General features: G+C 46.4%; 2 protein-coding genes across 7 annotated transcripts in view; one reads left to right on the top strand and one right to left on the bottom strand.

Annotated features, from left to right (window-relative positions):
- cars2 (cysteinyl-tRNA synthetase 2, mitochondrial) overlaps positions 1-3,298 on the top strand; it is a 63,811-nt gene extending 60,513 nt beyond the window's left edge. For 2 of the 4 annotated variants that reach the window (XM_041200033.1, XM_041200036.1), the window contains exon 15: positions 2,730-3,298. In XM_041200033.1, the coding sequence (XP_041055967.1) occupies positions 2,730-2,798 (69 nt within the window). In that variant the 3' untranslated portion in view covers positions 2,799-3,298. The remainder of the gene's footprint in view (positions 1-2,729) is intronic. The other 2 variants (XM_041200034.1, XM_041200035.1) reach the window with 1 other exon arrangement.
- Positions 3,299-7,378: 4,080 nt separating this feature from the next.
- naxd (NAD(P)HX dehydratase) lies at positions 7,379-25,163 on the bottom strand. 3 transcript variants are annotated; one of them, XM_041198582.1, is made up of 10 exons: positions 25,045-25,163; positions 18,409-18,559; positions 17,782-17,827; positions 17,068-17,156; positions 15,277-15,385; positions 13,454-13,504; positions 12,708-12,812; positions 11,180-11,300; positions 9,287-9,407; positions 7,379-7,947 (listed from the first exon to the last, which is right to left on the bottom strand). In XM_041198582.1, the coding sequence occupies exons 1-10, from the start codon at positions 25,088-25,090 to the stop codon at positions 7,797-7,799; spliced, it is 990 nt and encodes a 329-aa protein (XP_041054516.1). In that variant the 5' UTR covers positions 25,091-25,163; the 3' UTR covers positions 7,379-7,796. The 3 variants fall into 3 exon arrangements, with proteins under 3 accessions (XP_041054516.1, XP_041054518.1, XP_041054517.1); XM_041198584.1 differs by having other exon boundaries at positions 18,409-18,579; positions 25,045-25,070; XM_041198583.1 differs by lacking the exon at positions 13,454-13,504.
- Between the last annotated feature and the right edge of the window lie 1,727 nt (positions 25,164-26,890).

The following is a 26,890-nucleotide window of genomic DNA, read 5'->3' as shown; positions in this document are numbered from 1 at the left end:
TGTAGCAATAAATACAAAATAATGAAGATGCTGCACTTCTCAAGCTTGGTACATCCTGTTACTGAACTAAAATAACCCCTAGTTACCATCCTGCATTCCGCAATGGATCCTGGCCAAAGCTTGTCCTTGCAGTTTTTTATTTGTCTGCCATGTCCGGAGGTAGAAGGGAAGAGGCCTGTCAGACCATCTCCGCTAAATATCTGGGACCAGAGACTTCCTAACACAATGAGGGAGGGGGGGAGAAGTTTACTAAACAAAAACAGAATTACCTGGAAAAACTCAGCAGGTCTGGCAGCGTCGGCAGAGAAGAAAAGAGTTGACGTTTCGAGTCCTCATGACCCTTCGACAGAACTCAGGTTCTATCGAAGGGTCATGAGGACTCGAAACGTCAACTCTTTTCTTCTCCGCCGATGCTGCCGGACCTGCTGAGTTTTTCCAGGTAATTCTGTTTTTGTTTTGGATTTCCAGCATCCGCAGTTTTTTGTTTTTATCTCTGTGAGAAGTTTACTGGTTACTGAGGCAGGTTAACATGTTGTCGTTGGTCATGATCTTTGGAGAAGCCATATCTAAGCTCATTAGCCACCTTTCATCCTGATGCTTTTGTTAACCTAATTTAAAGACGTAAAACTGGAAAGTACCTACTCGACACATCTCTGTTGTATCTATCACAGGGACAATTTGTGAAAATGACCTCATTGGCTGCAATGTGCTTAGGGAGGTTGTGAAAGGCGCTATGGAATGCAAGTCTTTCCTTAACCATCCAAAGCTTTTTTTATTCTTTCACGGGATGTGGATGTTGCTGGCTAGGCCACCATTTATTGCCCATCCCTAATTTGCCTTGAGAAGGTGGTGGTGAGCTGCCTTCTTGAACCGCTGATTAATCCCACACACTCTCTGATCATCTGGAACTGCTTAAGAGACTGCTCCCCTAACATTAATTGCCGTAGTTCCTTATAATCCATTGCATTTTCTCTAGCTGACTATCAACCAGATATCCTCCAGCTCTGCTACTAGATATTTGTAGGTTCAACTCAGCATTTCCTGTTGCTGGTTAAGTATTTGACTGTGTGATTCTGATCTTAAATCACAGGCTGTAGAAATAGCAAAGACTTACAATGAGTTTGTACTATCTGTTCAGTCTTTGCGTGAAAATGCCTCGAGCCAAGGGGCGGTAAAGTATTTCCAGCCAACTTTTCGGTTCTGCAGTGTCTGGCCAAAAACGTGTACTCGTCGAAATCACCACCTCTGCAAATGTTTGGTTTTAAGCTGGTTTTGTCAAAATTCTCCTGTGCCAAGTTATGCACTAGAGGAAGTCTGCCTCCTCCTGCTGGCCAGCATCCTTTCTCTGCCTTCACTGATTCTCCCTTTCCTCTACTGCCAACTTACACCAGCCATGCATCTTGACTGATGACCCTTCTCACCCTTTACCAACTTCTGATACTCCCTCCTCCAAATTTAGTTGTTATGCTGAATTCACCATTGATGACTGCTCCCAAGCCCTTGCATCCCCCATAAACTATATGTGTCTGTATCCCATATCAAAGTAAATGTAGTGAGAGCCCAGGATTGAATGCTACCAGTTAAATTGAATTCAAGCACTGCTAACCATGACTGACTCAGATACATTATTCAACATCCTTTTAAAGATATACTGAAACAAAGCTGCATCAACAGCATCTCTCATAACCACATTAGATCAGCAGCCATTCACAACACTGGCTATTTGTCCACACTAATAAGTTTTCCATTACGGAAGTTTAAAAACAAATTCAACAGAACAGCATCTAAAGCAGAAAGGCTTCGATGGAATGATTCACCTGGAGTGATTCTGTGATATAACATGCAGAAAGGCAGAGCAGAAACAAAGGTGTGTCTTTGGTTCAATGGCTCTCATTATTCCTGTAAAGCAGCTCCATCTGGCTTACTGTGAACAATAACAACTTGCATTAAAATAGCCCCTTCAATGTAGAAGAAATGTCCCATGGCACTTTGCAGGAGCATTATCAAACCAAATTTGACAACGAGACAAACATATGATATTAGGACAAGTGACCAAAAGCTTGGTGGGAGAGGTGGGTTTAAAGGAAGAGGGAGGGGGAGGGAGAGATAAGTATTTAGGAAGGTAATTCTAGAGTTTAAGACCCAGGCAGCTGAACATTGGAATTTGAGTTGCCTGTACTGGCCAATAGGCCATTGTGTAATCTGGGACTCCCTTGCGACCTGAACAGCATGTTGTGTGTTTTGTAGAGGCCTCACTGCAGTCCTGCACTGTTTAAATAGATGGATTGATGGTGTTTTAGTGAGATGAGGCCAGATACAAATCATTAAGCTGTTTTAGTTTCAGACAGTAAGGAAATTTAGAGTGAAAAATATATTCAAATCTCAGTGTACTTAATTTCAATCAGTTTCTAATGAATGAGACAAATGAATACACCACACCATCTACCCAGGGTTAGCATTTTGGCTAATAGTCGATGCAATGCATTCTCTGCCAAGAGGTCATAAATAGAGACATTTTCCACTGGCTGAATTGACAGGACGCACTGGGATCAGGGGTTCAGCTAGCCATGGTTCCATCTACCCAGGGCAGCTTGAGAACGAAGATGTGTTAGAGTCTGATGATTTCTAGTGAAGAGCTTGAACCATGGTTGTGCAGAATACAGGATTAGTTTTACACTGTCATAATTTCCCAGAATCTGTGTACAAACCTATATTTTGCTCTTTCATAGGATCGAGGGGCAACTTCATCGTGGGAGCTGACAGAACATCTTACCAAGGAAAACAAAAGTGAAGCCTGATCATTTACTTCAGCCTCATAGACACCAATATTGGGGTGCCAGGCAACCTATTGATAGTCATGGAGACGTACATTTTATCTTTGGGTTAAATTGTTCATTGGTATTATCACAAATTGGAAGGCTCCAGTGTTAGCTACAGTGGTAATACTGGACTGAGAGTCAGAGGGGTCAGATTCAGAGTTCTCGTCCCAGGCTGGACTGGCACAGCTGACCTGTGCTTAACTTTGCCGAGGCTGGCCAGACTGTTAGTGACTTGCAGTGTCTCCATGCTGCCTTTCCTGTGGATCAGGTATGTTAATGTCAGTTTCCAGCAGGGAGCTTGTTAATCACAGTTACACCAAGTAGTGGTGAGAAAAACTGATGGAAGCCATTCAAGCCAAAGGATGAATCATGATCACCGAAGGCAAGTTAAAAATCATAGTGGATTGTAGTTAGCTAATTCATACCATGTTCATTGATCATGCTGTGTTTCTGTCTCATACATAAATTATTTTAAAAAAATTGACTCTGGGTGTATTCAACAAGTTGCGAAAAATTTTGAAAACTAAGAGTTTACACTTACATGAAGTAACAGCTCATCACATCCTCAGACAACTTGGACCATTTTAGAACAACCTGAAGGTTGCAGTTCAAGCAACAGTGACCACTTATTCTGTTTCTGGTGGGGTGGGTGTGGGGAGGGGAGATGGGAAGGAAGGGGAAAGGGACTGGCAGGGAGAGGGGGTGTAGGGAACCTAGGCCCAGACAGCTAAAGAATGCTGCTCTCTTAAAATAGCACTATCCATAAAATCCTGTAGCCCTTAGTTGATCTTTGAACCTGATTTCCCCAAATGTGCACTGAACTACAAAGTTCCACAATAGGTGTGCAAGTTTGTAGAGTAAGAATCTCCCCCCCCACCCCCCACCCTGTTTTAAGCAGTTTATGAATACATGGAGCTGTAGCTGTGTTTGGGATGAGGTTACTAACTGTGGCCAATTGTGGTAACATTCTACGGCGATGCACCGACTCCCCACGTAGCATTTGGGTCTGACAATTCCATGCTCATGATGCTAGTGTTCAGATTACCAGTGTTAACTTTGTTTCTCTCCTCACAGATGCTGCCTCACCTATTGAGTGTTTCCAGCATTTTCTGTTTCTATTGCTAGGTGACAGCTGTGTTTGAAAAGCATTTCCAGGTTGAATTTAACCCTTTATTCACTCATCAGTTGAAAGGAACTTTGTGCTTTTAATTTGGCGTTATTGATGGAAATCATTCCTTGTACTCAGTTCATTCTTGTTTCCCTGGTAATAGGCGGCCTCGAAACAGCTACACTTGGCTGCAGATTCTTCAGTCATTTCTGCTGATTCCATCATTTTAAAATAACTTATAGATCTTCCATGGTAGATCAGGTCCATGATATGGATTCTGATAGTGGTGTGTTACACAGATGTGTTGCAATGACTAAACAGTTGCACGTAAGGTAGTGGTTTTTAACTGCTGATAAGCTTCAGAACTGTAGAGCAACAGAGAGATCTACAGAAATCGCTGAAAGCTATTGGGCAGGTACAAAACAGTTATTAAAAATGCTAATGGAATGTTGACCTTCATCTCAACTAGTGGCTCCTTGCTCCTAATTTCAGGAGGGTAGAATTCTCCACAGCAGCTTTATTCAACACTAAATTATGATAAAACAACAGTCAGTCAAGGAGATATTTCAATTCCAGTGAGAATGAAAGACTATGAGAAGGATGTACTGTCAGTGGCTAACCAAGGAAGTTAAAGGTAGTCTCAAATTGAAAAAAAAGCATTCAATTCAGTATAGATGAGTGGCAGGTCAAGATTGGGCAGAATATAAAAAACAGCAAAGAGTGACTAAAAGTATAATAAGGAGGGAGAAATTAGAGTATGAGAGAGCTAGCTAGAAATATAAAAAAATAATTAAAGTCTACAGGTATTTAAAAAGGAAAAGTGAGTAAAGTGAGCATTGGTCCTGTAGAGAGAGTCTGTGGAATTAATGGAAAATAAGGAAAGGGCAGAAGAATTGAACAGATATTTTGCATCTGTCTCAACTGTAGATGAAGTAACATTCCAGAAATAAGTTTGCATCAGGAGGCAAAAGAGATGGAGGAACTTAAAACAATTTACAATCACCAGGCAAAGGGTATCGAGAAAATTATTGGATCTAAAAGCTGACCTAACCCCAGGTCCTGATGGACTTTATCCAGGGTCTTAAAAGAAGAGGCTGCTGAGATAGAAGGTGTATTGGTTTTGATTTTCCAAAATTCCCTGGATTCTAGAAAGGTCCCATCAGATTGGAAAATAGAGAATGTAACACATCTATTCAAGAAAGAAAGACAGAAAGCAGGAAACTATAGGCCAATTAGCCTAATATCTGTCATAGGGAAAATGCTAGAAATTTATTATTAAGATTATAGGGGGGCACTTGGAAAATCTTAATGCAATCAAGCTGAGGCAACATGGTGTCGTGAAAGAGAAATTGACTAATTTATTAGACTCCTTTGAGGAAGTAACCGGCCATATGGACAAAGGGGGATCTGTGGATGTGCTGTACTTAGATTTCCAGAAGACATTAAACAAGGTGTCACATCAATGGTTACTACACAAAACAAGAGTTCATGGTGTAGGTGGTAACATATTAGCATGGATAGGGAATTGGTTAGCTAACAGGAAACAGACAGTAGGCATATTTGGATCATTTCCAGGTTGGCAAGATGTAATGAGTGGAGTGCCACAGGGATCAGTGTTGGGGTCTCAACTGCTTACAATCTATATCAATGACTTGTATGAAGGGACCAAATTTATAGTTTCTAAATTTGCTGATAACACAGATAGGTAGGGGAGTAAGATATGAAGAGAACACAAGGAGTTTGCAGAGACATTTAGATAGGTTAAGTGATGGGACAAAAATTAGCATTTGGAGTATAATGTGGAAAAATGTGAACTTGTCCACTTTGGAAGAATAAAAAAGCAGCAAATTATTTAAATAGAGAGAGATTGCAGAACTCTGGTACAGAGGGATCTGGGTGTCTTGGTACATGAATCAGGAAAAGTCAGTCTGCAGGTACAACAAGTGATTAGGAAGGCAAATGGAATGTTGGCATTTATTGCAAGGGGAATGGAATATAAAAGTAGGGAAGTTTTGCTTAGTTGTACAGGGAATTTGAGAGACCTAATCTAGAGTACTGTGCACAGTTTTGGTCTCCTTGTTTAAGAAAGAATTTAATTGCATTAAGAGGTAGTTCAGAGAAGGTTCACTCAACTAATTCCTGGGATGGGGGTGGTGGTGTTATCTTATGAGGATCGGTTGGACAGGCTGGATCTGTATCCATTGGAGTTTAGAAGAATGAGAGGTCCTGAGGCGGATTGATAAGAGTGGATGCTGAGAGGGCATTTCTCCTTGTGGGAGAGACCAGAACTAGGGACACAGTTTTAAAAAATAAGGGGTCTCCCATTGAAGACGGATATGGAGGAGAATTTTTTTCTGAGGGTCATTAGTCTGCGGAACTTTCTTCCCCAAAGAATGGTAGAGGCTGGGTCATTGGATATTTTTAAGGCAGAGGGAGATAAATTCTTGACCAATAAGGAAGTCAGAGGTTATTGGGTGTAGGTGAAATGTGGCGACGAGGCCACAATCAGATCAGCCATGAGCTTATTGGGCAGAATTTTACGGCAGTGGGATTTTACATTCCCGCAGAAGTCAATGGGGTTTATAATGTCTCGCCACATTTTACAACCTCATCCCCGCCGAATCGGGACTGTAAAATTTTGCCCATTGAATGGCAGATCAACCTCAAGTAGTAGACTCAAGGGGCCAAATGGCCTACTCCTGCTCTTAATTCATGCGTGTCTAACAAAATATGCAACTTTATTACTGACATTCTTGCCACTGGAAACAAAGGGCACAGCTCTCTGAGACAATTAAAAAATTAACAACTATGTGGCAGGGAATGTTTTTTTTAAAAAACACAATTGTTTACTCTGCCTGAAAAGGGTGGTAGAAGCAGATTGGCTAGTAACTTAAGAGAATTGAATAAATATGTGAATGGGGTGAAAATTGCAGGGCTCTGGGGAAAGAGCAGGAGAGTAGGACTAATTGGATAGCTCTTTCAAAAAGCCAGCACAGGGATATGGGCCAAGTGGTCTACTTCTGTGCTGATAGATTTAAAGTCCAGGATCCGTGAAAAATGGCACCTTTGACAGCATGGCACTCCCTCGATACCGCCCTTCCAACAGTGTGGCGTTCCCTTAGTACTGTGCTGGAGTTATCAGCCTGGATTATTGGCTCAATCTCTGGAGTGAGGTTTGAACCCACAACTTTTTGATTCAGAGGCACTGAACCACAGCTGACACTCAGTGATCCAACTGTAGCTTAACTAAACATACCTCCTGCCTCCTCATGCCCGCAGTGGGCTCATGTCCAGGTGACCAGCAACGATCCTAATTCTCAATATCATATGTCAAACATTCACCGTGCAGATCAGTGAGTTACAGCCTAAGGTAAATTGCCTTCAAATTTGTATACTCAGCTGTTAAAACAAGGAAATTTAGACACCATTATTGAAAAAGCAATCTGTTCAATACAATGCTGTAATGTTTTTATTTAGATCAGAGAGTGAAATTAACTTCAATCGACACTCTAGCAACTCATCCAACATAAAAGGCTGAAGCATGGTAACGAGGCATTGGATTTTATAATGCTGGACCTGCTCTCCTGTCCCCCACTCCAGCAGTTACACTTATATTCATCAAAATATTTCCATTATTTTGATGTGTTTATTCCTGAGATAGGAATCATAGGAATTCAGCCCATCGTAACTGCTGGTTCCTGTTTTTTAACTGTAGCTGGCCAGCTGGACTTATACATTTTAGCAAGAAAATCATCAGAGACATTGCCAAGTTGGGGACTGCCCACAAACAGCCAGTGCAGACCACATGAACTCTGGCACTTCAGTACAGTATTCATCACACTTTTCCTGCCAAAAGCTGATTCTTCCCATTAGCTCTCAAAGAGTTTGTTAAAAGCCGTACTAATCTCCACAATCATGTCCGAGGTTGTCATTGATCGTCGGTGTTTTTGGAAAGCCTGGTGGTTGCACTGCCTCGTCAAGGCACAGGCTCCAAATGCAGCTACAAGAGTGGGATTTAACCTGAGGGAGAACAGAGAGTACGATGAGCTACTGTAGGAAAGGCTCAGAGACACCCACATCTTAAAATCATACATCACAGCTTTGTGTCTGTCCCACTCGCCTGTTCTTTTCCCAGAACCCTGAAAATTTCTCCTTTTCAAGTGTTTATCCAATTGCCCTTTTGAAAGTTATCACTGAATCTGCTTCCACTACCCTCTTAGGCAGCGCATTCCAGATCATAACAATTCATTGTGTAAAAAGAATTCTCCTCATTTCCCCTCTGGTTCTTTTGCCAATTACCTTAATTCTGTGTCTATTGTTACTGACCCTCCTGTCAGTGGAAGCAGTTTCTCCTTATCAAAACCCTTTATAAATTTGAGCATCTGTTAAATCTTCCCTTTGACACAAATCAAAAAAGAAATCTCTCTAAAGTACTGCTTTTTAGTGTTCTGCATCCCCGATTCACTGCAGACATGATTAATGGACAATGCATCACTGCATTGGAGTGTGTGAAAATGCACTTTCATTCTCCCAATTTTGCACATGACCTCTCCCATTTCAGCCACAGGGGCATTAGGGCTCCAGCCAGGATGTTAAACATTGCCAGGAGAAGGGGGACAGCAGCTTTTTCCAACCTGGCCTCGCAAGCAGTGAGAGAAATAAGGAAGCATCATAGAGTCTGAGCTGGGAAACTGATGCAGAGGCAGCAGAAGTCCAAACAGGAGAAATAAGTAACTAGATTTTTAAAAGTCTCTTCTGCCCAGAGCACATGGTTCTGGATCTTTGGTTACAGTTAGATTCATCATTGACTTGAACCAGACATATCTACATTCTGCAGAGATTTGTCAATTAACCATCCTGTTTAACCAGGATATTGCTCTTGTATTTCCCTTGGTAACTTTGTGAGGCTGTTTAACAGTCTGATAGGTTGCATTTATGACCAAAGCTATCTTTATACCAGGCAATAGAGTCCCAACGCCATATAATGTACAGAGCCTACAGTCCACAACCCCATATATGTGTGTGTGTGTGTGTGTGTGTGTGTGTGTGTGGGGTGGGGTTGTGGGGGGGGGGTGGGTTGGAGAAGAGACATATCCACTGGACTTGAATATTCTACTCGAGACAACGCTCCAGTTTGCCCCCTGCTGACTGAAGCTTCAGTCTCTATTCTCCCTGACACCGTCTAGATCTGTGCTACTGTCTGGAGTGGGGTTTGAACCCATAACACAGAGGCGGGAGTGCCAGCACTATTCCAAACGAGGCACTCCTGTGTAAGCAGGTACAGGCTCATTAGCATCACAAATAATACAACCCCAAACGTATTTCCACTGCTCAGAGGCACACCATTGGCCATTCTTACCCATCTGTTTTCTCGTTCCCAGCGGTGAAAGCCCAGTGGGCAAGGACCCCCAGTGATCCAGAAAGGAGGTCTCCCTGACCTCCACACCTCCGACCACTGCCTTGCTGTGAGCATACCAGCACTAAACACAGAGAAACAGGTACTCCGTTAGCTTAACCTTTACGAGAAACACATGTTAAAATTATCCACTTACTAATGAACTTTAAAAAGGAGAAAGATTTAGAAAGGAGATAAGATCTGTTTAATCAGTCCGGAACCTGTACCAGTAGATGATGTTATGAATTATTTGAATTAAGCTGATTCTCAGTGTCTGAAACATTTAAATGTTACATTGGCCTAACCGAAACCTACTGTTGCGTATAAATGATTCAGTGTGGAAACGTCAATTTTGTATTTAACACTGGTTTAATCATAATTTAATCATTCAGTGCAAATGCTCCCTTGTTCCCTCTGTAAACACCCCCTAACCACCCACCCACCCCTCCCCCTCAACATTGAATCACCTGTGATAACTCCACATTGAATATTTACAGGGGGACAAAATCTAAGGTGACGCTTCCACAGCAGCACTGAGCAACTGCTGTGCTGCGCGGGAGATTTGGGGGGGGGGGGGGGGGGGGGGGGGCACAGAGGGAGTCCTGCACTGAGGGTTTCTGTGTTTTCGACATTAGAACAGTGACTACACCTCAACAGGACTTCACCAGCTGTGAATCACTTTGGGATGTTCCAAGGTCATGAAAGGTGCTTTAGGAATGCAAGTTTGTTTTTTCTCTGTCCTGTCACTTGTGGTTAGTTGAGAATCCAAATGGAGTGAATTACATTTTATTTATGAGATAAGTAGTGAGTGATAGACAGCATCATTAATCAGTGATGCATGTGAACTTCACACAAGTTTTTTTTGTCCTTGTGGCTGCTTTATTTGACTATGGGTTAAAATATTGTATAACACAGGGAAACAGTAGATGATGTTATGAATTATTTGAATTAAGCTGATTCTCAGTGTCTGAAACATTTAAATGTTACATTGGCCTAACCGAAACCTACTGTTGCATATAAATGATTCAGTGTGGAAACGTCAATTTTGTATTTAACACTGGTTTAATCATAATTTAATCATTCATTGTCCCCCTGTAAGGAGCCACTGGTCAGTCCAAGTATCAGGACAAACTCCACTGCTGAGTGCTAATTCCCAGTCCGCTCTTCACTCCTATATTGGATAATCTTTTTGAATTAATGGAGACTTTTAATATATTAGTGTGGCCGATTCTTAAAGGACAGATTGGATCTATTATTGTCAAATGAACTAAAACCCAGCTGGTTTGGACACAAAACAGGAGCTCCGAGTTGGGAATTGTTGGAAAACACCCAAAATTAAACCCTTTATATAAGTAAAAATCTGATTATTAGAATCTCAACAATCGAAAAGTAACAAATAAAAAAAAAGCTGATATTTTTCTGTCACTATCCGATTGGCTTGATTTCCAAAGTTATCAAACGCATCCACATCAATGCATCTCTTGTTTACATTGAAGAGTTTGCAAAGTCTCACTGTTGCTTTCCTCAACAACCTGTGTCTTTAATGTGTAAAATGTCCCAAAGTGCTTCCCAGGAGCGAATGTCAAACAAAATTTGACATCGAGCTCATCAGATGATATCAAGTTGGTTACTCAAAGAGGTAAGTATTTTAGGCAGAGTTTTAAAAAGGTTTAAGGAGAGAATTCTGACTTTAGGGCCCAGACAGTTGAAGTCACGATCACCAATGTTGCAGCGATGGACACCAGAAATGTGCAACTGGCAAGAGGAGAGCAGACATTGCATAAGTTTGTGGGGCTCCTGCCCAAAACAACCAATTAGCCTGGAACAGGTGACAAAGTTTACATTAGTATAGCTCACCTGTGGTTCCATCTGAAATTAGATCCTTCTGTCCCTTCTGGACAATAGTCACGTTCCCCAGTGCTTGGCTGAGTTGAAGCAAGTTGCCCTGGTGATCGTACTCATCCAAAGGACCCTTGAGCTAAGCACAGAGAATCCATGTGACTTCTCATCTACCCGAATGCTTATAACAAACTGTGCAAAGCATAGTAGAATCATACAGCACAGAGGAGGCCGTTGGTCTATCATGCCTGTGCCAGCTCTCTGAAAGACCTATCGAATTATCCCTGTTCCCCTGCTCTTCCCCCATTGCCCCACAAATTTATTCTATTCAAATACTTATTCAGTTCCCCTTTTGGATGTCTGCAAAGAGAGATAGATAGGCTAAGCGAAGGGGCAAAAATTTGGCAGTTGCAGTACAATGTGGAAAAACGTGAAGTTGTCGATTTTGGCAGGAAGAATAGAGAAGCAGAATATTATTTACATGGAGAGAGACGACAGAATGCTGCAGTACAGAGGGATCAAGGTGACCTTGTATACGAATTACAAAAAGTCAGCATTCATGTACAGCAAGTGATTAGGAAGGTAAATGGAATGTTGGCCTTTATTGCAAGGAGGATACAGTATAAAAGTAGGGAGGTCTTGCTACAACTGTATGGGGTATTGGTGAGAGCACACCTAGAGTGTTGTGTACAGTTTTAGTCTCCTTACTTAAGAAGGGTATACTTGCATTGGAAGCAGTTCACAGAAGGTTCACTTGGCTGATTCCTGGGTTGAAGGGATTCTCTTATGAGGAAAGATTGAGCAAGTTGGGCCTATACTCATCGGAGTTTAGAAGAATGAGAAGGTGATCTTATTGAAACATAAGATTCTGAGCGGATGGTTCCCCTTGTGTGGGAATCTAGAACAAGGGGGCATAGTATTAAAAATAATGGGCTCCCATTTATGACAGATGAGGAGGAATTTCTTCTCTCAGAGTGTTAATACTTGGAATTCTTTTCAGGTCATTGAATATATTCAAGGCTGAGTTAGACAGATTTTTGATCTACTAGAGAATCAAGAGTAATGGGGGAAAGCAAGAAAGTTGAGTGAAGGCCATAACCAGATCCACCATGATCATGTTGAATGGCAGAGCTGGCTTGATGGGCTGAATGGCCTATTCCTGCTCCTGTTTCTTATGATCTTATTAAAGTTAAATCTGCTTCCAACACACATTCATACAGTGCGTTCCAGATTACAACAATTTGCATTAAAAATATCTAATTTCCTCCCTGGTTCTTTTACCAAATACCTTATATTTGTGTCCCTCTGGTTACCAACATTTCTATCAATGGAAACGGTTTCTCAAAGAGACAAGGTAATACTAAGCAACTTTGTAAGAGTTGTGTCCAAGCTGACTGATGCAATCAGCCAGTTCAGAGCTAATGTTACTAAAGCAACTGCTTTTTAAGATGTCATTCAACCCACCAAAGGTTGAGGTGGCTAACATGCTCCCACTGAGCACACTGCTGGTTAAAAAGTCCCGCTGTTTACCTGCTCAAAGACTCACCACTGTGTTGTACAGTCTGGCAAATTCAATGACATTTGGTGTTAGGATGGCTTTACTGTATCCCTGAATCACAGAGGGTTCTTGGACAATCACCCATAATCCATCCTGAAAAAGAAAAGGATAAAAACTGTCAAGATTCTTGATGGTTGGTGCCCAGGACACAAGGAGAATCGAACAATTAATTTCCCAGCTTAAAAATTCAAAAAATGATCTATTCTTCTACACACCCGTACTATGCTTAGAGACAATTTTTTTAATTAAATAACATGGATTCTTTGCTTTTCGTAATGTGAGGGCTCCAAACAGCGAATTAAGCAGATAATCTAGACAGGCATTCCCATTGCATCACAGAGGGAGCGCTGAGTGTCAGAGGCACTGTCGCAGATGGATTTAAAAGTTACCACAACACTATTTCAGAAAAGATTAGTAGAGTTCTCCCCAGTGTCCCGGTCAACATTTATCTCTCAACTAACAGATCATATTGCTGTTTATGGGATCTTGCTGTGTGCAAACTGGCTGCTGTTTTCTGCATTCCAACAGTGACTACACTTCAAAAGTACTTCACTAGCTGGAAAGCGCTTGGGGTGTCCTAAGATCACGAAAGACAATTTCGTGAAATAGAAATGCCAATTCTGGATTCAGCAGTGACAGATTCGACAGTTAATATACAATCCAAGAAATGCGAGATCCCAAAGCTTAAAGTATGGTGAGTTCTGTGTGAATTGGAGCCAAAAAGATTTACTCACGGCATCGATTACAATGGGCAACCCTCGCTGCTTACACTTCTCTATTATAACCTGTTGTGAAAGAAATTCGCTTTCAGTCACCACATCACTCAAGAAAAAAACTTAATTCTCCAACTCGCAAGGATTTAACAGGCTGCCCACATTACAGAGCTTACAACACAGAAACAGGCCATTCGCTGTCCGTCAGTGTTTAAGCCACATTCAAGTCTCCTCCCACCCTATCAGCATATCCTTCTATTTCTTTCTCCCTCATGTGTTTATCCAGCTTCCCGTGTCTATACTGTTCACTTCAACCACTCCGAGGTAGTGATCCCCACATTGTCACCACTCTGGGTAAAGAAGTTTCTCCTGAATTCCTGATTGGATTTATTAGTGACTGTCCTATATTGGTGACGATACACTTTTTAAATTCATATTGAATTTTCTGCGGAGCCAGAGATGCCACAGGCAATATGAGCGTCAACAGATTCAGATTTGATTCAATTGAGGCATTATCCAACATTACTCGTGTTCTGTAACTGAGTTATTGTCCCCAGCAGCGTAGTGAGACACCAGAGGAACAACAGGAGTGATGCCACATCGTGAGATTTACCCCCAGAATTCAACTGTTAAAAGATGGGTGCTTGGATATTCTAGGCACAGGGTAAATTGTGGGGCCTGGGATGTCCCCTCTATTGGGACTCAGCCCTCTTATCTATGAAGCAGGTGAGCTATGAACAGCAAGAAGCAGCTTTCCTGGTGGTGAGTGTTTGAAGGCTGGGCCCATCTGATGCTAACTCCAGCCCCTGGGTCAAGTTAACGTTAATATCAATAGGACAGGGATAAAAATGGACAGGTTGCATAGACTAGGTTTGGATTCCCTTAAACTTAGAAGATTAAGGGGTGATTGAATTGGGGTGTTCAAGATGGTTAAAGGATTTGATATGGTTGATAGAAACTATTTCCTCTAGTGGGGGGAGGAGGAAAGAGTCCAGAACAAGGGGCCAGAATCTTTAAATTTGAACCAGGCCGTTCAGCGGTGATGTCAGGAAGCACTTCTTCACACAAAGGAGAACAGAAATCTGGAACTCTCTCATTAAGTAAGAAGCTGGGGTCAACTGAAAATTTCAAAACTGAGAGTTTGATAGGTTTTTGTTGGGTAAGGGGACGAATGGACAAGGAACCAAAGTGGGGAGATGGGAGGTAAGATACAGACAGATCAGCCATGATCGATTGGAATGGTGGAACAAACAAGGTGTTGAATAGCCTCCTCCTGCTCCTATGGGATGCAGGAGCAGTTGGGGAGGAATGTTGGTAGCATTGTGGGGATAGGGATGGATGTTGTCTGTATTCTCAGGACGCAGGGTTGTGACACCTGCCTCTCTGAATTCCACATTCAGGTAAGTTTACTGTAAGCATGAACCTTATCGCTGGTCCTCTAATGACCTCCAGTAAGGCTGTGGAACAAGCTGCCTCAGGGTGACCCAGTCATGCCGAGACCTCAGAGAGGCAGTACTCGCCCACTCAAATCAGCACACTTCCCACCCCGTCACAACTCCAACCCTCAACCCCCACCCACCAAAAACACACACATTGACGTATCAGCTCCTGAGAAACTGGCCCTGGAAATGTCAACCCCAGCCCTGCCCCGAGCCCCCTATCTCCCCCATACCCCGGCCCTTCTCACCCTCCAACGCTCTCATTCCCTCTCGTCCCTGCCCTCTGAGATGTGTAGAGAGAAGGAACAGAGTACCAACAGCACACTGGCTGCCTGCTTCTAACCATCCAAAGTACCTCCTGGTTGACCTCACTACAGGAACTGTCACATGGATTGTGATCCTCACCTTGGTATTCTCTAAGACTTTCTCATCTCTTCCTAACCCCGGCCCAATCACCATTGTGTGCAGAGCAGGAAACCATTTCTCCACATCCACCACACCACTGGAACTGTCTCTGAAAAAACAAAACCACATTGCCAAATAGGATACAGTTTAACAACACAACTCTGCACTCGCTAACTGGGTACTTCGGATAGGGTCAGTGCGTCTGCTCACTGTTGGATTGATCTGCATTGATATGGGCGTCTCTCTGGGAAGGATGATAAATCAGTAGCAACTCAGGAAACAACACAATGCTGAGCTCTGCCTACCCCACCTCCCCCCACCGTATCCACACTGCCATCCCAGCCCCAGGTACAGGCACTTTGGCCCATCCTGTCCACATCGGCAAGAGCAACTAATCACCGTTACCAATCCAGATTCTGTAATCCTTCAACTCCCTTTATCTAATCCCATATGTTGGCAAGGTTTCTGATTCCAGCTCTAACTCTGCGAGTGAATCCCACAGCCTCCCAACTCTCTCTGTGTGAGGACTTTTCTCCTGGTCCCTGTCCTAAATCTCTTAGTTAACCTTCTATCAATGACCCATTATTTTTCACCCTTTGAATACTGGAAACAGTCTGCTTCTATCTAACCTGTCCAAACCTTTCATCACTTTAAACCCTTTGATTATATTCTTGTAAATATCTAGTTCATAATTTGTATGTTTTAGAATATAACTAAGTTTTAGGAATTAAAGTTTTAATTGCAGAAAATGGGGGCATCTGGTTTAGAAACTGGTAAAGGTAACCTGAAGTAAAAGCCAATTCAATCAAGCTTGGAGTTTATTACACTTAAAACAGAAGTTAACAGTTAGAATGGTAATATCAAAGAACAGCAAGAGGGCTTATTTAGCTAAAGAACCAGAGATATAATGTCAGCAGCTATTCAAGTGCGGGATCTTCATGTGGTTTCCCAGAATTAAGGAAAGCTTTAGAATTAAAAGGTAGTTAATTTGCAGTTTACCCAGGAACTTGGAGCTCCTTGGAAGTTGTGAGAGAAAGCCAGACCTCCAGCTGCAGTGAAGTAAATGCTGGATCTTCATCCATGATGCAGTTGGTAAGGGGAAAATGACTGGAAAAATTTGTTTTGATGGAAGCTAAAGGAAGGAATCTGCAGTAATCTTCTCAATAAGTTAATCTTGTTGCAGCTGGAGTTCTGGAAGTAATCAGTTTGGTTGAATTTTGAAACCATAGCAGTGGGCTACTGGATACCAAGGGTGTTTTCTGACGTTTTAAGTCACTGCGCAGGAGTCGCAGGGAGGCTGTGCTGGAGCTGTGGAATCCAGAGTCACAAGAGCAGTAAAGAAATTGGAGAGTCGTTTCACCAAAAGCTAATGGAAGGCCCCCATGTACCTTGGTGAATGACTGGAACACTGAAGAAAAATCAGTGAATGCCAGAGGGCGGTGATATAATTTTTGAGTTGGTCCCAGGAAAAGTAAATGAATCTTAAAGATTTTGTAAGATGAAGGAACGCTCGGAGGGGAAAGTAGAACTGAGTTTATAGCATCAGTCGTTATGAGCTATAGTATTAACAGTGCTTAATTTGTTTAATTTTTTTGATATACAACAAAGTTTGTTTTTGTCTAAAAACATGAAATCTTGTGGGGTATTTCTGTCGGTTAATTGCTAGTTGCTTGAATTTCTTTAAACATTAATGTTCCCTAACCAGATCGTAACAACATTGCCTGTAATCTGCCTCAAACAGACTCGAGGAGCTTTGCGCTGCTTCTTGTTAAGGACATAAAGTAAACTTACAGGACAGGATGCACAATGACATTCGGGCTGTAGGATTTAATAACTGGTGCAGCATCTTTAGTGCAGAAGACATGGGAAAGGTCAGCACCCTAGGGAAGCAAAAGAGAGATTAAATATACTTCACACACCTCAGCAACTTTCTCACATCCACACCTACTGTATCCAGCAACACACAATCCAAACAGGTCTGGCCAGCCTGCATTTATTCTCATCTTTGGTTGCTGAGGACACTAGAGCCCAACCATACGGCATGGGTTTGGAGTCACGTGTAGATTCAAATGGGCTTCACCGACAGTTTCCAATCTAACGGGTCAGTGAACCGGTTGAGTTTTTACAACAATCTAACAACTGCTGGGCTCCTCTGTCCTGTATAAATACAAATTCTTTAATTTCAATTCCATTGTGTGCTGACGCCAACACAACATGTGAAACACAAAGTCGCTGAGCAGTTCAGCTGACAGCGCGTTTCTCTTCACAGCCAAAACTCTGAGGTCTAATTATCTGCAGTATGCTACACAAGTTCAATGTTCCTGAGAGATTTTGCAATTGAAAAGATAAATCAGTTAAAGTCAACACTGTTCTATCACTGTGTTCCAAAGGTGCTGTTGTAAACTGGTCAGTATATGTGTCTCTAATATTCAAACCCAACAGAAACTGGGACAATTTTTTTTCAAAATATAAATATCATTCTTCAGACTCGGGTTAAGAACCTACCACTTTAAGACTCGCAATTGCAGCAAAGTAAGGTGCCCCTGTATACCTGTAAATGAGAAAAATGGACAGAATTTATTGAAACATAGTTTTTGTGTGACACAAGTTATTTAATTTTCCCAATTATTATTTTTCACCCAGTTTTATTTTGTGTGTGAGTACTTTTAAACTGAAAATACAAATGGCAAGTATACATTGCACACTGGCAGTTGATGGTAGCTGTTCTACATCATTCCCTATTAGACCCACAGACCGTCTCTCCCCCAGCTTCCCTCTCTTCTCCCTCAGCCACCCTCCCATCACTACCCCCTACTCCCATCCCCATTCTCCCTGTCTCCTCTTCCCCAACTGCCCCAGCCTCTGCCCCTACACCCCTCCTCCCACTGTCCCAGCCTCAGCATGCACCTCCACCTCTGAATCACGAGGAACATTAGCTGATGGTTGCAGTGCTGTGTAAATGCAGGCTGTTGTTACAGTCTGACAACTTTAGCAAGACTCAAAACACAAACAAACATCCAGAAAGTGCCCGAACTGTTTGCTGCCATGTGCAATTTCATCGACAGCCCATAGTTTCAGTTCAAACCAAGAAAATAAAGAATGTGACAGTAATGGGGTCTACAGTGCACTCACTCAGTACATCCACCAATAATCCCTATCTTTCCATCTTGTCCTTTATGTTTTTTCTCGATTAAAGGTGGAACAATATTCCTGACCAGCTGCAGGTTCTTTTCCATACTTCCTGCAGGTCTGTGACTGTGAAATGTAAAAGTTCTGTACAGAACTGAAACAAAGAAACACAACCTGTAACATAACCAGAAAGGACCAACATTTAAACACGCTCTCATTCCTCACTGCCCCTTTCCAACTGATTTTAGAATCAAGGGAAACTGACAGCAGTGCCTCAATGCGTATCACTCTCGCATGTGGGTCAAAAGATTGTGGATTTGAGCACCAGCCCAGAGACTTCAGCACAAATTCCAGGCTCAACCTCAAGGATCAGGACGAAGTGAGTGCTGCACTGTCAGAGGGTCAGTACTGAGGGAGTGCCGCACTGTCGAACCGTAGGGAACGAGCAAGCACTGCACTGTAGGAGAATCAGTATGAGGGAGTGCCGCACTGTCAGAGGGTCAGTACTGAGGGAGAGCTGCACTGTCAGAGGGTCAGTACTGAGGGAGTGCCGCACTGTCAGAGGGTCAGTACTGAGGGAGTGCCGCACTGTCAGAGGGTCAGTACTGAGGGAGTGCCGCACTGTCAGAGGGTCAGTACTGAGGGAGTGCTGCACTGTCAGAGGGTCAGTACAAGGGAGTGCTGCACGGTCAGAGGTCAGTACTGAGGGAGTGCTGCACTGTCAGAGGGTCAGTACTGAGGGAGTGCTGCACTGTCAGGGGGTCAGTACTGAGGGAGAGCCGCACTGTCAGAGGGTCAGTGCTGAGGGAGTGCTGCACTGTCAGAGGGTCAGTGCTCAGGGAGTGCTGCACTGTCAGAGGGTCAGTACTGAGGGAGTGCTGCACTGTCAGAGGGTCAGTACTGAGGGAGTGCTGCACTGTCAGAGGGTCAGTACTGAGGGAGTGCTGCACTGTCAGAGGGTCAGTACTGAGGGAGTGCTGCACTGTTGGAGGATCAGTACTGAAGGAGTGCTGCACTGTCAGAGGGTCAGCGCTGAGGGAGTGCTGCACTGTCAGAGGGTCAGTACTGAGGGAGTGCCGCACTGTCGAACGGTCGGGAACGAGCAAGCTCTGCACTGTAGGAGAATCGGTACTGAGGGAGTGCTGCACTGTCAGAGGGTCAGTACTGAGGGAGTGCTGCACTGTCAGAGGGTCAGTACTGAGGGAGTGCTGCACTGTCAGAGGATCAGTACTGAGGGAGTGCTGCACTGTCAGAGGGTCAGTGCTAAGGGTGTGCTGCACGGTCAGAAGGTCAGTACTGAGGGAGTGCTGCACTGTCGGAGGGTCAGTACTGAGGGTGTGCTGCACTGTCAGAGGGTCAGTACTGAGGAAGTGCTGCACTGTTGGAGGATCAGTACTGAGGGAGTGCTGCACCATCAGAGGGTCAGTACTGAGGAAGTGCTGCACCGTCAGAGGGTCAGTACTGAGGGAGTGCTGCACTGTCGGAGGGTCAGTACTGAGGCTGCACTGTCGGAGGGTCAGCACCGAGGGAGTGCTGCACTGTCAGAGGGTCAGTACTGAGAGAGTGCTGCACTGTCAGAGGGTCAGTACTGAGGGAGTGCTGCACTGTCAGAGGGTCAGTACTGAGGGAGTGCTGCACTGTCAGAGGGTCAGTACTGAGGGAGTGCTGCACTGTCAGAGGGTCAGTACTGACGGAGTGCTGCACTGTCAGAGGGTCAGTGCTAAGGGTGTGCTGCACGGTCAGAAGGTCAGTACTGAGGGAGTGCTGCACTGTCGGAGGGTCAGTACTGAGGGTGTGCTGCACTGTCAGAGGGTCAGTACTGAGGAAGTGCTGCACTGTTGGAGGGTCAGTACTGAGGGAGTGCTGCACCATCAGAGGGTCAGTACTGAGGAAGTGCTGCACCGTCAGAGGGTCAGTACTGAGGGAGTGCTGCACTGTCGGAGGGTCAGTACTGAGGCTGCACTGTCGGAGGGTCAGCACCGAGGGAGTGCTGCACTGTCAGAGGGTCAGTACTGAGAGAGTGCTGCACTGTCAGAGGGTCAGTACTGAGGGAGTGCTGCACTGTCAGAGGGTCAGTACTGAGGGAGTGCTGCACTGTCAGAGGGTCAGTACTGAGGGAGTGCTGCACTGTCAGAGGGTCAGTACTGACGGAGTGCTGCACTGTCAGAGGGTCAGTACTGAGGGACTGCTGCACTGTCAGAGGGTCAGTACTGAGGGACTGCTGCACTGTCAGAGGGTCAGTACTGAGGGACTGCTGCACTGTCAAAGGGTCAGTACTGAGGGACTGCTGCACTGTCAAAGGGTCAGTACTGAGGGACTGCTGCACTGTCAAAGGGTCAGTACTGAGGGAGCGCTGCACTGTTGGAGGATCAGTACTGAAGGAGTGCTGCACGGTCAGAGGGTCAGTGCTGAGGGAGTGCTGCACAGTCAGAGGGTCAGTACTGAGGGAGTGGTGCACTGTCAGGGGGTCAGTACTGAGGGAGTGCTGCACTGTCAGGGGGTCAGTACTGAGGGAGCACTGCACTGTCAGAGGGTCAGTACTGAGGGAGCGTTGCACTGTCAGAGGGTCAGTACTGAGGGAGTGCTGCGCTGTCAGAGGGTCAGTACTGAGGGAGTGCTGCACTGTCAGAGGGTCAGTACTGAGGGAGTGCTGCACTGTCAGAGGGTCAGTGCTAAGGGTGTGCTGCACGGTCAGAAGGTCAGTACTGAGGGAGCGTTGCACTGTCAGAGGGTCAGTACTGAGGGAGTGCTGCGCTGTCAGAGGGTCAGTACTGAGGGAGTGCTGCACTGTCAGAGGGTCAGTACTGAGGGAGTGCTGCACTGTCAGAGGGTCAGTGCTAAGGGTGTGCTGCACGGTCAGAAGGTCAGTACTGAGGGAGTGCTGCACTGTCAGAGGGTCAGTACTGAGGGAGTGCTGCACTGTCAGAGGGTCAGTACTGAGGAAGTGCTGCACTGTCGGAGGGTCAGTACTGAGGGAGTGCTGCACCGTCAGAGGGTCAGTACTGAGGAAGTGCTGCACTGTCAGAGGGTCAGTACTGAGGGAGTGCTGCACTGTCGGAGGGTCAGTACTGAGGCTGCACTGTCAGAGGGTCAGCACCGTGGGAGTGCTGCACTGTCAGAGGGTCAGTACTGAGGGAGTGCCGCGCTGTCGGAGGGTCAGTACTGAGGGAGTGCCGCACTGTCAGAGGGTCAGTACTGAGGGAGTGCCGCACTGTCAGAGGGTCAGTACTGAGGGAGTGCCGCACTGTCAGAGGGTCAGTACTGAGGGAGTGCCGCACTGTCAGAGGGTCAGTACTGAGGGAGTGCCGCACTGTCAGAGGGTCAATACTGAGGGAGTGCCGCACTGTCGAACCGTAGGGAATGAGCAAGCACTGCACTGTAGGAGAATCAGTATGAGGGAGAGCTGCACTGTCAGAGGGTCAGTACTGAGGGAGTGCCGCACTGTCAGAGGGTCAGTACTGAGGGAGAGCTGCACTGTCAGAGGGTCAGTACTGAGGGAGTGCCGCACTGTCAAAGGGTCAGTACTGAGGGAGTGCCGCACTGTCAGAGGGTCAGTACTGAGGGAGTGCCGCACTGTCAGAGGGTCAGTACAAGGGAGTGCTGCACGGTCAGAGGTCAGTACTGAGGGAGTGCTGCACTGTCAGAGGGTCAGTACTGAGGGAGTGCTGCACTGTCAGGGGGTCAGTACTGAGGGAGTGCCGCACTGTCAGAGGGTCAGTGCTGAGGGAGTGCTGCACTGTCAGAGGGTCAGTACTGAGGGAGTGCTGCACTGTCAGAGGGTCAGTACTGAGGGAGTGCTGCACTGTCAGAGGGTCAGTACTGAGGGAGTGCTGCACTGTCAGAGGGTCAGTACTGAGGGAGTGCTGCACTGTCAGAGGGTCAGTACTGAGGGAGTGCTGCACTGTCAGAGGGTCAGTACTGAGGGAGTGCTGCACTGTCAGAGGGTCAGTACTGAGGCAGTGCTGCACTGTTGGAGGATCAGTACTGAGGGAGTGCCGCACTGTCGAACGGTCGGGAACGAGCAAGCTCTGCACTGTAGGAGAATCGGTACTGAGGGAGTGCTGCACTGTCAGAGGGTCAGTACGAAGGAGTGCTGCACTGTCAGAGGGTCAGTACGAGGGAGTGCTGCACGGTCAGAGGTCAGTACTGAGGGAGTGCTGCATGGTCAGAGGGTTAGTGCTGAGGGAGTGCTGCACTGTCAGAGGGTCAGTACTGAGGGAGTGCTGCACTGTCAGAGGGTCAGTACTGAGGGAGTGCTGCACTGTCAGAGGGTCAGTACTGAGGGAGTGCTGCACTGTCAGAGGGTCAGTACTGAGGGAGTGCTGCACTGTCAGAGGGTCAGTACTGAGGGAGTGCTGCACTGTCAGAGGGTCAGTACTGAGGGAGTGCTGCACTGTCAGAGGGTCAGTACTGAGGGACTGCTGCACTGTCAAAGGGTCAGTACTGAGGGAGTGCCGCACTGTCAAAGGGTCAGTACTGAGGGAGAGCTGCACTGTTGGAGGATCAGTACTGAAGGAGTGCTGCACGGTCAGAGGGTCAGTGCTGAGGGAGTGCTGCACAGTCAGAGGGTCAGTGCTGAGGGAGTGCTGCACTGTCAGGGGGTCAGTACTGAGGGAGTGCTGCACTGTCAGGGGGTCAGTACTGAGGGAGTGCTGCACTGTCAGGGGGTCAGTACTGAGGGAGCGCTGCACTGTCAGGGGGTCAGTACTGAGGGAGTGCTGCACTGTCAGGGGGTCAGTATTGAGGGAGTGCTGCACTGTCAGAGGGTCAGTACTGAGGGATTGCTGCACTGTCAGAGGGTCAGTACTGAGGGAGTGCTGCACTGTCAGAGGGTCAGTACTGAGGAAGTGCTGCACTGTTGGAGGATCGGTACTGAAGGAGTGCTGCACTGTCAGAGGGTCAGTGCTGAGGGAGTGCTGCACTGTCAGAGGGTCAGTACTGAGGGAGTGCCGCACTGTCGAACGGTCGGGAACGAGCAAGCTCTGCACTGTAGGAGAATCGGTACTGAGGGAGTGCTGCACTGTCAGAGGGTCAGTACGAAGGAGTGCTGCACTGTCAGAGGGTCAGTACGAGGGAGTGCTGCACGGTCAGAGGTCAGTACTGAGGGAGTGCTGCATGGTCAGAGGGTTAGTGCTGAGGGAGTGCTGCACTGTCAGAGGGTCAGTACTGAGGGAGTGCTGCACTGTCAGAGGGTCAGTACTGAGGGAGTGCTGCACTGTCAGAGGGTCAGTACTGAGGGAGTGCTGCACTGTCAGAGGGTCAGTACTGAGGGAGTGCTGCACTGTCAGGGGGTCAGTACTGAGGGAGTGCTGCACTGTCAGGGGGTCAGTACTGAGGGAGTGCTGCACTGTCAGGGGGTCAGTACTGAGGGAGTGCTGCACTGTCAGGGGGTCAGTACTGAGGGAGCGCTGCACTGTCAGGGGGTCAGTACTGAGGGAGCGCTGCACTGTCAGGGGGTCAGTACTGAGGGAGTGCTGCACTGTCAGAGGGTCAGTACTGAGGGATTGCTGCACTGTCAGAGGGTCAGTACTGAGGGAGTGCTGCACTGTCAGAGGGTCAGTACTGAGGAAGTGCTGCACTGTCAGAGGGTCAGTACTGAGGGAGCACTGAATTGTCAGAGGGTCAGTACTGAGGGAGTGCTGCACTGTCGGAGGGTCAGTACTGAGGCTGCACTGTCGGAGGGTCAGTACTGAGGAAGTGCTGCACTGTCAGAGGGTCAGTACTGAGGGAGTGCTGCACTGTCGGAGGGTCAGTACTGAGGGAGTGCTGCACTGTCAGAGGGTCAGTACTGAGGGAGTGCTGCACTGTCAGAGGGTCAGTACTGAGGGAGAGCTGCACTGTCAGAGGGTCAGTACTGAGGGAGTGCTGCACTGTCAGAGGGTCAGTACTGAGGGAGTGCTGCACTGTCAGAGGGTCAGTACTGAGGGAGTGCTGCACTGTCAGGGGGTCAGTACTGAGGGAGTGCTGCACTGTCAGGGGGTCAGTACTGAGGGAGTGCTGCACTGTCAGGGGGTCAGTACTGAGGGAGCGCTGCACTGTCAGGGGGTCAGTACTGAGGGAGCGCTGCACTGTCAGGGGGTCAGTACTGAGGGAGTGCTGCACTGTCAGAGGGTCAGTACTGAGGGATTGCTGCACTGTCAGAGGGTCAGTACTGAGGGAGTGCTGCACTGTCAGAGGGTCAGTACTGAGGGAGTGCTGCACTGTCAGAGGATCAGTACTGAGGGAGCACTGAATTGTCAGAGGGTCAGTACTGAGGGAGTGCTGCACTGTCGGAGGGTCAGCACTGAGGGTTGGTCTCCGGTTGCATTGTTTCCTCCATTGCCCGTAGTGAGAGCGAGTGGATCCCCTGTGAAAGTGAGTGGATCCCCGGCGGGAGCGAGCGGATCCTCGATGGGAGCGAGCGGATCCTCGGCGGGAGCGAGTGGATCGCCTGTGAGATCGAGTGGATCCCCGGCGGGAGCGAGTGGATCCCCGGCTCTCTCTGTGCCTGGAGGCCGGGACGGAATCACTGTGTCCCGGTGAGTTTCTACCCTCAACCCGCGGGAGCACAAAGCGGCTGTGACCGGGGCCAAAGCAGGGAGAGGGCAGCACGCGCGGGTTCCGGATCCCCGGCCCCGGCCCCGGTCCCGGTCCCTTTACCTGCGGCGCGGAGCCCGGCGACCGCCAGCTGTTTACATTGATACATCCGGAATGAGGCAGCCAATCAGAGCGTCCGCTGGAACCCGCCACTTACATTGGCTGCAGGACCCAAACAATCACATGGTCTACTGGACTCAGCCAATCAGAAGGTCTGTAGGAACCAGCCAATCACAGGGTCTTGCAGAACGAGCCAATCACAGGGTCTGAAAGAACCAGCCAATCACAGCGTCCGAAGGAAATCACATGGTATGAAAGAGCCAGCCAATCACAGTGTCTGAAAGAACCAGCCACTCACAGAGTCTGAAGGAAATCACATGGTATGAAAAGAACAGCCAATCACAGAGTCTGGAAGAAATCACAGGTTATGAAAGAGGCAGCCAATCACAGGGTCTGGAAGAACCAGCCAATCATAGCCTCCCCCAGAGTCAGCCATTCACAGCCTCTCCATATGACGTCACTATCCACTTGGCACTTATTGCAGATATTGCAACAAATAATGGAAAGATTTGCATTTTTCTAGTGCCTTTCACATAATCAGGATGCCTCAAAGCGCTTAACAGCCAATGAAATAGATTTTGAAATACTTTGTAGGAAACACAGGCTGTAATTTGTGCACAGTAAGATCCCACAAGTTCTTTTTAGTGTTGTCTGAGTGATGAGGGGGCCATGGCTGAGTTAGTAAATGATTGAGCACTTTACACCTGGCTTCACCAAAGAAGAAGATGCTGCCCGAATCATAGTGAAAGAAGAGGCAGTTGAGACATTAAATGGACTAAAAATTGATAAAAGAGGACACATCTGATAGGCTGGGTGTATTTAAAGCTGGTGAGTAGCCATAAACACACAATAAATAAGAGCAGGAGTAGACCACACGGCCCATCGAGCCTGCTCCACCATTCAATACCGTCATGGCTGATCTTGGCCTTCAACTCCATTTTCCCACCCGCTCCCCATATTCCTTGATTCCCTGAAAGACCAAAACATCTGTCTACCCAACCTTAAATACATTCAATGGTGGAGCGTCCACAGCTCTCTGGGGTAGAGAATTCCAAAGATTCACAGCCCTTTGAGTGAAATAATTTCTCCTCATCTCAGCCCTAAATGATCGGCCCTTTATCCTGAGACTGTGCCCCCGTGTTCTAGATTCCCCGACCAGTAGAAACAACCTCTCAGTATCCGCCCTTCACAGTCAAACCCCTTCACAATTTTGTATGTTTCAATGAGCTCAACTCTCAGTCTTCAAAACTTCCGATTAGGCACTTTACAGCCTTCTGGGTTCAACAGTGAGTTCAACAATTTCAGAGCATGAGCTCCATTCTGATTTCTTTTTTTCCCCAGGTGTCAGTCTGTATCTTGTCCTCATGTTTGCACTTTCAGAGTGACCTTAATTCTGCCATTAACACCTATTCTGGACCAATGCTTTGTTTCTTTACCACTGCCATCAGCACTTCATTTGCCTTTTGTTCCATGCCATTTAATCTACCTCCAAACTCTAACCTATCCCTGGCCTTCTTTTGTTCCACCTGACCCCCCTCCCCAGTTTTTCAGCAGGCACAAAACCCATCATATTTTTACCTCTCTCCAGTTCTAAAGCAGAATCATATTGGACCCGAAAGTTAACTGGACTCGGTGCTGAGGGACGCGCTAAAGCTTGGGGCAGCTGCTGCAGAGGTGCAATGGGCAAAGATTGCTGTCTATGGCCTTTCAGCCATAGTACACCCAGGGGCTGAGAATTGTATAGAGCCCTCGGGCTGTATGACTCACAATGAATGTATACAGTAAATACTACATGTATCACAAATGTATTGATGCACCTCAGAGAGCAACATGATCTATGCAGATAATT

This window comes from Carcharodon carcharias, chromosome 11, assembly GCF_017639515.1.
Source record: "Carcharodon carcharias isolate sCarCar2 chromosome 11, sCarCar2.pri, whole genome shotgun sequence".
NCBI lineage: Eukaryota > Metazoa > Chordata > Chondrichthyes > Lamniformes > Lamnidae > Carcharodon > Carcharodon carcharias.
This window is presented reverse-complemented; position numbering and strand designations above follow the sequence as displayed.

Excerpts from the sequence above, each read along its gene's own strand:
- naxd (XM_041198582.1), bottom strand. The coding sequence starts at position 25,090 with ATGTATCAATGTAAACAGCTGGCGGTCGCCGGGCTCCGCGCCGCAG. Across the intron at positions 15,386-17,067 it reads GTCATTGTGCATCCTGTCCT|AGACAGTTCCAGTGGTGTGG; the intron begins GTAAGTTTACTT and ends TTGTTTTTTCAG. Across the intron at positions 13,505-15,276 it reads AAGTCTTAGAGAATACCAAG|GTTATAATAGAGAAGTGTAA; the intron begins GTGAGGATCACA and ends CTTTCACAACAG.